General features: G+C 37.5%; 2 protein-coding genes across 2 annotated transcripts in view; both read right to left on the reverse strand.

The window, feature by feature from the left end:
- Positions 1-12,675, reverse strand: part of LOC139129461 (transient receptor potential cation channel subfamily M member 2-like) — a 202,596-nt gene that overhangs the window by 160,081 nt on the left and 29,840 nt on the right. The window lies entirely within an intron of this gene.
- Positions 4,920-9,295, reverse strand: LOC139124724 (transient receptor potential cation channel subfamily M member 2-like). Its single transcript, XM_070690843.1, has 4 exons — positions 9,161-9,295; positions 8,627-8,710; positions 7,113-7,285; positions 4,920-5,047 (listed from the first exon to the last, which is right to left on the reverse strand). The coding sequence occupies exons 2-4, from the start codon at positions 8,632-8,634 to the stop codon at positions 4,938-4,940; spliced, it is 291 nt and encodes a 96-aa protein (XP_070546944.1). The 5' UTR covers positions 8,635-8,710; positions 9,161-9,295; the 3' UTR covers positions 4,920-4,937.

A 12,675-nucleotide genomic window follows, 5' to 3' on the forward strand; every position in this document is an offset into this window, starting at 1 on the left:
ATATATATATATATATTGCAACGAGCAAATACTTACGGTCAACCACTGTTTCCATGAAGATACCATCAAATTACCCATCCAAACGTTATCAAGTGCGGCATTGTAACAATCAGATGTTATAAAATCCATTTTTGTCATCGAATGTGACAAGCATGTTGTATTACCCCATTCCGGAAGAGTACGCACCGGTATCAACACAGCCAAGCCTTCATAAGCTCTATAACATCTTTCCATTACGATTTTGGCCACATCTTCAATTCGCTTAAAAATGATTAGCATATAGGCAATTAGTTAAAAAGAAAATCCAAACTATTGCTGAAAACTATCGTTGAAATTTTTCATGACTCAACTCCTAACTTACTGTTTAAAGCGAAAACTTTAATTATCAATATTGATATAATCGTTCGCAAATGTGTTTGTAACTCGAGTATTTGAAACATAGTGCTAAATTGACAAAATGGCTCTATTTTCCTTTTTACCTACTAGTCGGTAGCAAAATAATCCCAAAACATAATTCATACCCCGGAAATAATGAATACATTACATGGAAACGAAAGAATCCCTTATTTAAAAAAAACAAAATTGCATCACAATCGTAAACAGTTGGTATATGGAAGTGAATGAAGAAACCACTCATTTCTTTACTCATTCACTGACTGGCGCTCATAGTTGCAAACAGACATCTTAAAGGATTCGAGCTCCCCTTTCGTCATCTATGGCGTCTGCCAAAATACTCCGTTCTAAATGAAGTCAAAGGAGTTACATTATCCTCTGTATGATAGCATGGAGGTAGAAAAGTACCTCCATAATGATAGCAATGATTGTTCTATCCCATATTGGAGAGCAATCTTAGATACCTTTTGATCAATATACAGACTGTGTTAGTGTATGCAAATGCCACTGTTAATGTCCCCTGTACAAAAGTCCAATAAATGAGAATATAAACTTGCATATGCTATACCACTGTCTACTAGAACGAGCTCGAGGTATGGCATATACAGCTCTGACGGAATGAGCCATAGTGTACATATACTCGTCCATTGAATGAGATACAGTAAATGTTATGACCCCTATTGAATAGCTATAGTATCAGTGCTGGTCCTATTGATTGAGATGTGGTATAGTAGCCTGTGCAGTACAGTGGTCCCTTTTGAATGGTATGGCATTTTAAATTCACAACAAATGGAGCTTTATCCAAATGAATGGAAGCTTGAATTACCGATCTTTGTTTTAGTATTCCCTTGCATCAACGTGCCGTGCACGAGTGTGTTAATACAATGTGTTTACGTAAGACATGAGAAAAGAGTACCGCCAGGAAATGACCGGTCTGCCCGGCTCTTTATATATTCACATGAATTAGTATAATGGAAAGTTAGACTATGACGTCGGACTATCAAGTACGGTTTCCCTCGATCGGTTGCTTTGAGGAGAAGTTTACGGAGGTGCTAACTGTTCCTAGTTAATTGGGATTAGCTGATAACAAAGCCTGGTTCCAGATCTATTACGCTCTTTTATACACTCGCCAGTTCCTTACCATCATGAGGAGACCGGGATACTTCCCAGTGATTTGTAAATTTAGCAATTGCGTCTAATATCTATGCATATTTCAACTAATGACCTCGGTACTTATTTAAAATATGTTGCCTGTGTTAGAATAGCCACGGTAAAAAGCACTTTTACTAATTCTGGCAGTTCGTATGCAGTGTTTTTTCAAAATGGTTTTAGCTTATCGGGCCTGATATGTGTTTTTGTTTTTGTTTTCCTGATACATTATCAATCAACCCGATAACCTGTCGGATCCTATAAAAGAAACTCAAGTTACTCAAGTTTTTCACGTCTTTCCTGTTTCTTTATCATTACGTCAGTGTCTTTGTACTAAAAATGTAAGATCACATTGGATGCAGTCAGTGTTCGCATTTTCAGAGCTTGCTCTACTTGAGCGACTGTCACTGTGACAATGTCATCTTCCAAATTTGAATGCGAGATCGACTGATGCTAAATATAGACGGACGTGGAGCATAGCATAGATTTCTTGGGGGTTATGAAAATTACTGACTTGCTCTCAGCGCGGCAGGTTTATGATTAGCTGACCACGAGTTAATTGACTGCCATGGCTACTTATTAAATTTGACGGTAGTTTTTCAGGGCTGTTTCACCTTTTGTTAATTGGCATATCTTCCGAAATGACAATTTTGCCAGCATTAACTAGCGACGACGTGACTGGCCTACCACGATCCTTGTCCGATTTTCCCCGACGTTTGAATCGTGCCTATCCGAGCATGAATAATACCTTGTGCCTATGAGAAACCGACCTTTGCCGAAAAATGTCGAAAACCGTCCGAGTGACGTTCCAAGTATGTCAAGGCAGGGTAATCACGGTGAATTACAGCTGGCGTTGAAAACGTTGTTTTCGTACAACGTTGTTGCACTATGTCCGGCTCGTAGGGAAGCCGTAGAGTTTTTAGCAAAGGAACTGGATGTCTATGTCGCTTTCGGATACAGTTATCATGATTGCATAAACCTTGTCAAAATATAACTACATCCTATAGATGCTTTTCAATTGACATCACGAGGTCAGGTCACGAGGTCATCCGCCATCATGTGGGGCAACCCACGCCGCTCTGTGAATCAACAACGTGTGTGTGGGTCTTTTGTTTACCTTCTCGTAATCGATGCCGAACGCGAACATTTGCGTATTGGTGGGCAGCTATAAAATCTGTCGGCCTGAGGCCTAAATATCCTATCACACAGTTCAAAATATACCGATTACCCAGATGAAAGAACAAAATGTTTGTCCATGAAAAGGCGGAAAAGTTGGATTCTGTGCTATCGGTCAGAAGGACTGGACGCCATCGAAGTATTCCAAACAAAGTCAGCTCGGGCCATTTTCTGACAGATATTATTGCCGTTCCTATTTTATATCAACATTAACCTGCACAAATTTGAACATTTTTAATGGTGACTCGATTATTTGACCGATCGCTCAGCAAATAATACTGCTTTGCACCAGTGCATACATTTCCGCTAGCACGATACGAATGTTCAACTTTGCTGCCATTTTGCATTTGCCGTTCAGCATTCTTTGATGTGACGTACTCCGTCGGGACACCAGCGACATGCACACATTTTCTCTGTCGTTTTGCTTTAATTCTACACGAAAGCTTGCTTGCAGCTTGCCATTTACTCAGTTAATGATATAGGATAATACCAGTTGGCTTGGAATATCATACTCCGATAAACGTCCATGGCCTGGCTTTGAAGTATACTGCTTTGCAAAATTAATCGTCTTATCAATTCACTGATTCTCATTCTCATATATGGCTACAAGTGCTGAACTGTAACTTACAGAAGTTCCTATTACAGTTCATAATAAGTTTTGTAATCTAAAAAATTGGTCGTACATAGAATTGCATCAAATGTTTTCATTTTCGTTACTGAACAGTGTATCAGGTGAACACTAAGTGTACCTTCCTTTCTTTCCTAATAAGGAAACCATTTATGTTGTATGATGAAAGACACCCAAACTCGGCACCCTCTTTTAAAATGCCTTTGGAACCCATCTGAACTTAAAACCATGGAGGTAGCTACCTCCATGGTCCATGTGATTCGTTGCAGCGGATCAGTCGACCTGGCTCATCCACATTGCAGGCGCATTTGTTGTGTACTTGGCATTTTTCCAGCTTTTCAAATTGGATCTGTGCTGTGATCGTCAGAAAGTCGTGTGTTTTGTGCCTGTCAGCACCTGTGTACTGAGGCGAGTAAGGGCTAGACTGGTTCTAGAGCTGGAAGGTGCTTGTAAAAAGATCAGTGAAGATTCCGCCGATCCATGATGAGGTTGCAGGTGTCACAACGAACAATTTGGCTTTCTATTGTTTCACTGAACGCTTAATAAGCTTGTCACTGATACTTGTCTTCTTTTGTCAGCAGAGGAAATAGCCACTCACATAAGTGACAGCTTGTCATTTGCCTATTTGCATTACGTCACAGCAAACCATGCATAAATGCATATCAAATAAACTAGTTACTCGTGATTTACATGGGTTGAAAGGGTCCCTGGCCAGTCAATTCCTGGCGGCGTTACTTGGCACGAGTAAGACGGCACTGTTGCAAAGAAACATTTAAAAAAAACATGATTTGGTTTTGAGGCATATAATAGCGACCAATCATAGGAAATTCGGAAAAAAAAATGTTTGTTTTCATTCCAGAAAACTCTGAAACTTTATGCTACTACAGATACGGTGGTTTTAACAGGGTTCGAACTCACAACGTACGGTATCCAATCACCCATTCTGTTTTGTTTTCTTTTTTTTTTGCTGACGATAATTATCCATGATACTCATAAATTATTCACTTTCCAACGTGTTCAAATTATATTCATAATAAAACATATGACACTTATTCATTGATTATATACCTACGGGATACAACGTCTAGGACTGGTTTGCAGAAGACAATGAAAACAATCATGGAAACAGCAGACCAGATCCAAATTAGGGATGTGCAAATTATTACAGTGTAATAGTGAGGTGCTACGATCATGGACATTATTATTTATGTCAATCATGGAGAAATAGTTGTAAAGAGAGTATATTTTCCCAGCTCACAACGACAGTATTTGCTGCAACAGCAGTACAGGAAACCCATGAGGAAAGCCACAGCTAATCAGTGTAGTGATACCGTTCTTTCACCCGTAGTGATTTGGTCAAACACTCCCTTGGCTACCAGTGACAAGATTTTCGTCAGATAAGCGAGTTTCGTCAGATACTGTTCTAGACTTTTTTCACTATACAATGAGTGATATCAGGGTGGAATCGATTATTGTTAATTAATGATGCAGATGTTTCATAAAATTCCATATTATCATGTAGATATGTGACTTTCAATTAAACGGTTGGAACTGACTTCCAAAGATTACCTACTCGGCATGTTTCTTAAGGTTAGATTCTAGTTTGAAGTAATTCGTCTCCTCTGAATAGACAGCCAGTATTCGTCTCCTCTAAATAGACAGCCAGGGCTCGAAGTATCCTACTAGCGACCAGAGCTGCACCTGTAACGACCAAAAATGATATAAACGACAATTACGAAGTTTTAGTCTCCAATATTAACGTCATAAACGTGTTGACCGAGAAAGGCTATGAATCATATTATCAAAGGCTGTAAGCTGAAAGATATTCAATAATTTATTGCAACTTTTAGGCTGGACGGTTTTAGCTATGTCGTAATCACGTTAAGTGCAAATTTCTTCAAATCATGAGATATTCCGAGATATCACTGATAGAAGTTAACGTTTTGGCATGGCGTTAGAAAGACAGATAGTTTAAACGATCAGCTTGATTTGGAAATAATTTGTGTGTAGAGAAAGTATCCGACAACACGTGCTCATCCGACAAAACACCTATTACCTATGGCCTACAGAGTCTTTTCACCAAACCGCTGCAAGTCAAGAAAGTATATCACTACACTACATTTGTGAAGGTTTTCCAACCAGTAACCATGTCGTTCTTGGCTTACCTGGATAAGTCAGCGAGACGAGTTATCGCCGGCGACCTCTCCTTTACAAATTCTGACTACTAATATGCAATTACGCAGTGAAATTTGTTCACTTTATGTTACAGTCAAAATCAACATCCCCTTATTCGGCCTAAGTTCAAATTCAAATTCGTGTGAAATGAGTCATCACTTCACATCCGTACTTCAATGTTTACCTTTTGTATTACTCAATGCGCACATGTACCATTCCAAGCTTGCTTTTAGGCACTTTAAATTAGACCTTCGGAGAGTGGACATTTCTCTGAAGGCGACTTGCTATAGTTCTCGCCAAGATTGCTTGTAAAGACCATTTTGATGGAACAGCTTCGAACCTGTTGATGCGATAGTCTTATACAACTCACACAAAATCGGTAAGCAATTCAGTTGATTCTTTTGTGACTGTAAAGTAGACATTCTTGAAGGAATATTGAATAGCCTTATTCCATTGTGAGACTCTAAGAGCACGTGCGCCTAACAAAAGGCCAATGACTCAATGAAGTATGCGACCAATGAACATTATAATGGACACATTCAACGGACTCCGATTATGTTTTTATAGTATCTTCCTTTGAGACCTTTAGTTAAAGTAGTTTTAGTGATTGTATTCTTATGCAACTTTGAGTTAGTGATGGTTCAAAGCAGCTAATTGTTCACTCGTTCAGTCAAGGCTGCTTTTATGCAAATGAGATTTTGTCAACAAAAGTAAACGTTCAGTCACCGTTAGAGGGCGTTTACTGAGATGGGTCACATGACCACCCACCTATTATGACCTTTGACTCCTGAGTCATCTAAGAGGGAGTATCACTTCTTGTTAGTTACTTCCTGTTTCCAATTCCCTGTGTCATAGAGTGTATTTACTTCCTGTGTCAAAAAGAGTATTTACTTCCTGTGTCATAGTGTGAACGTAGCTTATTTCTCACTTCCTGTATCCCTTTGTTTGATTTGTTTTCAGTTAATCATTCCCAAACGTTCTTAACGTTCTCAACATTCTTAGTACAGTATTCTTCGCAGAGAATTTGTTGTTCTCAGTCTGGAAGACATGCTTATATTTGAATAAACCACGTGAAACTTAGATCGGATACTTGATTCGTCTTATTAAGAGGGAATGCATTACGGATATCAGCTGTAGACGACTATTGCGAATATAGTTGCAGACAAATAATTTTGAGTCTTAAGGAATTTGTTTGCGCGCTACACTTTAGTTTCGATGTATCACGTTCCTTCGCTCGCGTGCTACTTCCAACGAGTAGGTTATACGAAAAAATGGAAGACAAACATGTTTTGTCGCCTTAAATTGATGTACCACACATTACCGAAAAATAATATCGAGAACTAGGCTTACAGACTCAAAAAACGTTTACAATTATATTTTATTGATATTTTCACTGATGAACTCATTGCCAAATTTCTTTCCATTTTGTTGTTTTTGTGAATTGTCTGTTTCGATGTTATAATTTATATATATATATATATATATATATATATATATATATATATATAATATATATATATATATATATATATATATATATATATATATATATATATATTCCATTGTGTGACAGAAAAAGAGTACTACCTACCTATATTGCAGGTTGTCAGTCTTTTCCAGAACAAAATAGCCAGGGCCCTTCTATTTAGCAAGACTGCCCACAGAAATAACTGTTTGTCAGGATCGACTTTCTCTTCGATGAGCTGACCACATTCTCTGTTTGTTAGCTTTAGAACAAGAATTAACGTCTTTGATCTCGACCCTCTGAAAGAATATAGAAAGGGTGCAATTTAACGTGTCAAGATGCTTAGGATGCAAATTCTGATATGTCGGCATAACCAAAGTATCCATGTGCAACTAATACTATGATGAAAATTGTGGCATTGTTATTACTATGTTTTTAAACATCGCATAATGTTTCTCACTTTTATAGAAGTTAGTATTTCTCAGGAATAGCATTTTGTCTTAGTAATGTACAATTTCACTCCTATTCACATGATCCCGTTAGCTGTGCTCTCTTGTCGATGGAAGCAATCCCTTGAGAAACATTGATTTCTCTATTCAAAGTGCTCAAGAAAAACAAGTATCTCCAAAAGGAGATGACTTTATAAAAAGTACAAACAATAAATATATACATGCATGCCAAAAAACTTGCAAGTTTTGAAATCATTTAAGAAAATTACTTAATCACTTGATTTTAAGATGTGGTACCTTGAATCATGGTATGATAAATAGAGATAAATACTGAATCGGAAAGGCTTTAGTAGCTTAGTAATACCATCATATTCATTTTGGAAGCTTCGCGAGCGCAACAGCGAACCAGACTTTTCGAAATACTATCCTTTTTTAGGATGCCGTAAGGGTGAGCGACACCAAAGTACATAATAACATGACAAAGTTATGTTATGCACGACCAACTCCTATTTTTTGTCGTCAGTATCGCTAAAATCCCAGATGCATCCTGCATCATGAGAAAGTGGCATTATGATCGATGCTAACTAAAGCATAATTGAGTTTCTTACATAATTTGTAAAGGTTTTGTTGTGCGTCTTGGAGTAGTGTTCAGTCTATGTAATTAAAAATCCTTATCTTTAAATAATCGTGTTTGCAGTGTTCTGATTTTATGGAAGGCAATCTCTGTTATTAGACCATTCTAGTTCATATGATATTCATGTCATCATCGAAATGAGGAAAATCATGTTGTTGTTCCTTAGGAGTCACAGTAGTCTCCGAAAAAGTCTGTAAATGCTGCGTGATTTAGAAATATAAATTATATCAAATAGCTAAATATAAACAAATAAAAACAATTATCCACATTCTTTCCAAGAAAAACTGGCAAGTTTTGAAATAATTTGAGAACATTATTCAATCCAATGATTCTTAGATGCCGTACCTCGAATCATGATATGATAAATGGCGATTAATGTCGAATCGGATGGGCTATATCAGCTAGGTAAATAGCACTTATCGATCTTTTCACAGCTTTCGCAAGTGTAACAAAAGACCTTCCAACACTATCCTTTGCAAGTATGCTGAAAGAACGAGTGACACCAAAGTACATGGTAACATGACAAATGTACGCCATACATGGTGCCCGACACCTACCCTTCCATTGTCTCCAAACATCTGTTCTAGGATGTGGCGGGTGCTAATTATTTCGTCGGCATCTTTAACTCCCTCATATATAACCTGCATCGTGGAAATATTGGCACGATTATACTGTTAAGAAAAAAATAATTAATGGTGTGTATTGTTTTTATAGAGGCTTTTTGTAGTGTTTTTTTATTTATTTCAAAATACACTATTTTCCATGTTCTTGCTGACCGTGCTCTGCTCTCTATGGAAGACAGTCATTCTTTTTAAGACAATATCAAGTTAATAAAGAAGTAATTTTAGTATCATCATTGCATTCACAATAACTATCATGTCTTTTAGGTAAAAGTCCTAGTGAGAAGAAATTTTTTCAAAAGCCTTGGATGACAATCGAAGGGGAAATTAATATTTTTGTTTGTTTCTTTGTTTGTTTTTTACAAAAGGAGATTGGCATATTTTGAAATTTTTAAAGACCGTATGCTATCAATTCCAAATAAGGAGACACCTCGTCTATAAAATAAGGATTTGGAGACTAGAGATAAATACCGCAGAGTATAATTCTTCCAACCACTTCTGGTCTACCAATTCGTCCATGTTTACGGGATAAGTAAGGAGTAACTCAACAAAATCTGCCTTGTTGTCTGTTAACGTCCGAAACATGATTCTTTCCAAGAAGTCGATTTTTTCCTGGAAAATTAACATAACTTTCACTCACATAGTTAACTATAATCATTTTTAACGTATTTCCAAAACGCCGCAAAACAAGTGAGGTATTATATCTATCTGCGTTGACATCGGCAGAGAATGGCCTACTTCAATATATGTTCACGTTTTCAAATATTTGCACATCTGCCGAAATATCAAGGGGTAACAATGGTCAATGGAAAGTCTATCAAAATCAACTCTGCGCTTAAGTGTGTCTTTGTCAGTTTTTTACAAATAAGTTTTTCTGCAAATGTGAATATTGACGGAGCTGAAACAGACAAGACTACACTGCGTATCATGGTAGAGAAAGATACATGGAACGGCTTCCATTTTGAAATGAGCTTTCCAAAAGCTCAATTTGAAAACGTACATCTCTAACATTAAAATCGACATTCAAGGCCGCACACACACCGAGACGGTGACTTGAACACTCAAGCCTATATCCGTACATCACAATTGGTGACTGATTCAAGGCAACTCGCATAGATCTAAATATTGAACGATCTAAAACTTTGAATAAATTAAGCTCTTCACACACAGAATCTAAAACGAGAACATTCAAGGCAGTGCAATTTGTGTATTAGACTTGAACATTTTGAGAATTTTGAGATTTGGAGCATTCAAGAAAGACTGTTCACACACATGGAAATTCACACACTAAGATCTGCGGCTTGACAATTCAAGGCTCTTCAGACATCAAGATCCGAGGCTTGAACATTCAAGGCTATTCACACATCAACATCTTGAGGCTTGAAATTCAAGGCACTTCAGACATCAAGATCTTGAGGCTTGAAAATTCAAGGCACTTTAGACATCAAGATCTAGAGGCTTGAAAATTCAAGGCACTTCAGACATCAAGATCTTGAGGCTTGAAAATTCAAGGCACTTCAGACATCAAGATCTTGAGGCTTGAAAATTCAAGGCACTTCAGACATCAAGATCTCGAGGCTTGAAAATTCAAGGCTCTTCAGACATCAAGATCTAGAGGCTTGAAAATTCAAGGCACTTTATACATCAAGATCTAGAGGCTTGAAAATTCAAGGCACTTCAGACATCAAGATCTTGAGGCTTGAAAATTCAAGGCACTTCAGACATCAAGATCTTGAGGCTTGAAAATTCAAGGCACTTTAGACATCAAGATCTAGAGGCTTGAAAATTCAAGGCACTTCAGACATCAAGATCTTGAGGCTTGAAAATTCAAGGCTCTTCAGACATCGAGATCTGAGGTTTGACAATTCAAGGCACTTCAGACATCGAGATCTCAGGTTTGTCAATTCAAGGCTCTTTAGAAATCAAGATCTTGGGGCTTGGACATTCAAGGCTATTTACACATAAAGATCTTAGGGCACCATAGACAGTAGAGATTCTCTACTGTCTATTATTGAACATTCAAGACTGTCAACTCATGGAGATAGGTCAATCTTGCTCAATCACAGCAGTTATTGACATATTAGACTTCAACGTTCAAGATATTAACAAAGTGAAATATGAGACCTGAATATTCAAGGCTATGTGCTCTTGAAGATCACAGACTTGACCATAAACGCATGGAGATCTGACTTTCATATACAGGGCAGTATGTCATAGAGATCTAACACTTGAACATTCAACGCAGTACGCTCAGAGAGATCTGCCGTGATCTGAACAATCAAGACACTTATATGAAGAAGTGAGACTTGAAAAATTCAATGCAGTAAAATATCATGAAAGTGATTTTAAATAAAAAATATACAACAAAATTTTAGTATTGACAAAACGATAAAACTTTTGAAATAATTTTATCTAGGCGACATTGGTCATTGCAAAGATCTGCATTTGTGCAGAACAGTATTTGTTCAGGATATTTAATGTTTCTTTTTGTATAGCAATTGCTTGTGATCTCAGCTTGAACATAAAAAGCAGCAGCCATGCTCATTATTAAGCATTATGTAATAAGTGACAGTGCAAAGGCAGACAAGCTGAAAATATTTTATGAAGATTTTATTTTTATCTACTTTCCGGAAAAATTGCACAAATGCTAGATCTTTTCCACATGACCAAAATCTGCTGCAAACACAAAAGTATTCTAGAGCTGATCTTTCTGCTACATTCAGGTTTCATTACAGCCCTTCATTCTAATAAGATGTAGTTTATGTTTGAATCTACTTTTTTCCTGTTTATATTAACTTTAAATTATAGCAACAATATATATAAGAACACAAGCTATAAAAAGCAGCAATGTGCGAAAACTGGGAACACATAGACAAGGACGAAACACTAAGCCTGAATGAAATATTTCCACAACAACCGATCAAAGAAATCCAAACATTAGCGATATACTGATACAGGCCAAAGTCCACGGCATTTTTGTATTAGGAACAAGTCAATGAACGAACGAACACATGACGATCCAAACATCAATATTCTGGCTTCATTGCTAGAAGAACAGAAGATCAACAATATCGACGTGACATAAAAACAAAAAAGATATACATATATCTTAGGCGACTGAGGAAGAGGCCGCTTTGGTTTCGAAACGTGGGGATAAAAAAAGAGTCAAGGTTGTCAAAGACACATCTGACTACGCCCATGTCTCGCCATGGCTTATTTCAAAATTAACGATTCGTTTGTTAATTTTCACACTAACAGCCAAAACATTTCAGACACTAAACACACCAAAACACATACAAGACGAGATGAGTGATGTGTGAAGACACTTTCCCTTTATAACACTGCAATTTCTCAACTTATTCTTCCCTAGCGAGTTTAAGACGAAAGAGGGCATGCACGAGAATACCCTGCACGTGCGTGGGTATCCATCAACCATCAAAGTGGACATAATCACCGTCCCTCCATCCACAGGGGACGATGACACAATAAAACTCCGAGCTGTACACCTCGGCCGTGGCACTACAGAATAATCCATATTATCACGTATGGAGACATCACTTCCTCGAAGCTTTTATATGCGACACGAGGATCGTACGACAGCCTAAACGAGCTGAAGTCAACAACAAAATAACCATCACAAACGCTCAATATTAGTAAAGGGAAAGCAACTCCACACATCGTTCATATATTGGTGGTTTTGCGTTTAATGTATAGTATTGTGTATTTTCTGTTTCACTGTCTTGTGTATAGAGCCGATTAGGCACGGAGAGACACAGCGGCTGTAATCTGCATGTCAGTGCAGTTTGTACTCTAGAGTGGAGAGACTGTATAAGACACTACGATTCTTTGACGCTATATTTTTACGCTCCCATATATGCATATGTATATATGCAAACGGCAGGTATTCGTGTAAGGTGGCAAAATGGCGTCTGTGTGTATGTATGCAAGTATGTATGTATGTCTGTTAGTCCGTCCACATCAAAAAC

The sequence above is a fragment of the Ptychodera flava genome, chromosome 3 (genome assembly GCF_041260155.1).
Source record: "Ptychodera flava strain L36383 chromosome 3, AS_Pfla_20210202, whole genome shotgun sequence".
Taxonomy (NCBI): Eukaryota; Metazoa; Hemichordata; class Enteropneusta; family Ptychoderidae; genus Ptychodera; species Ptychodera flava.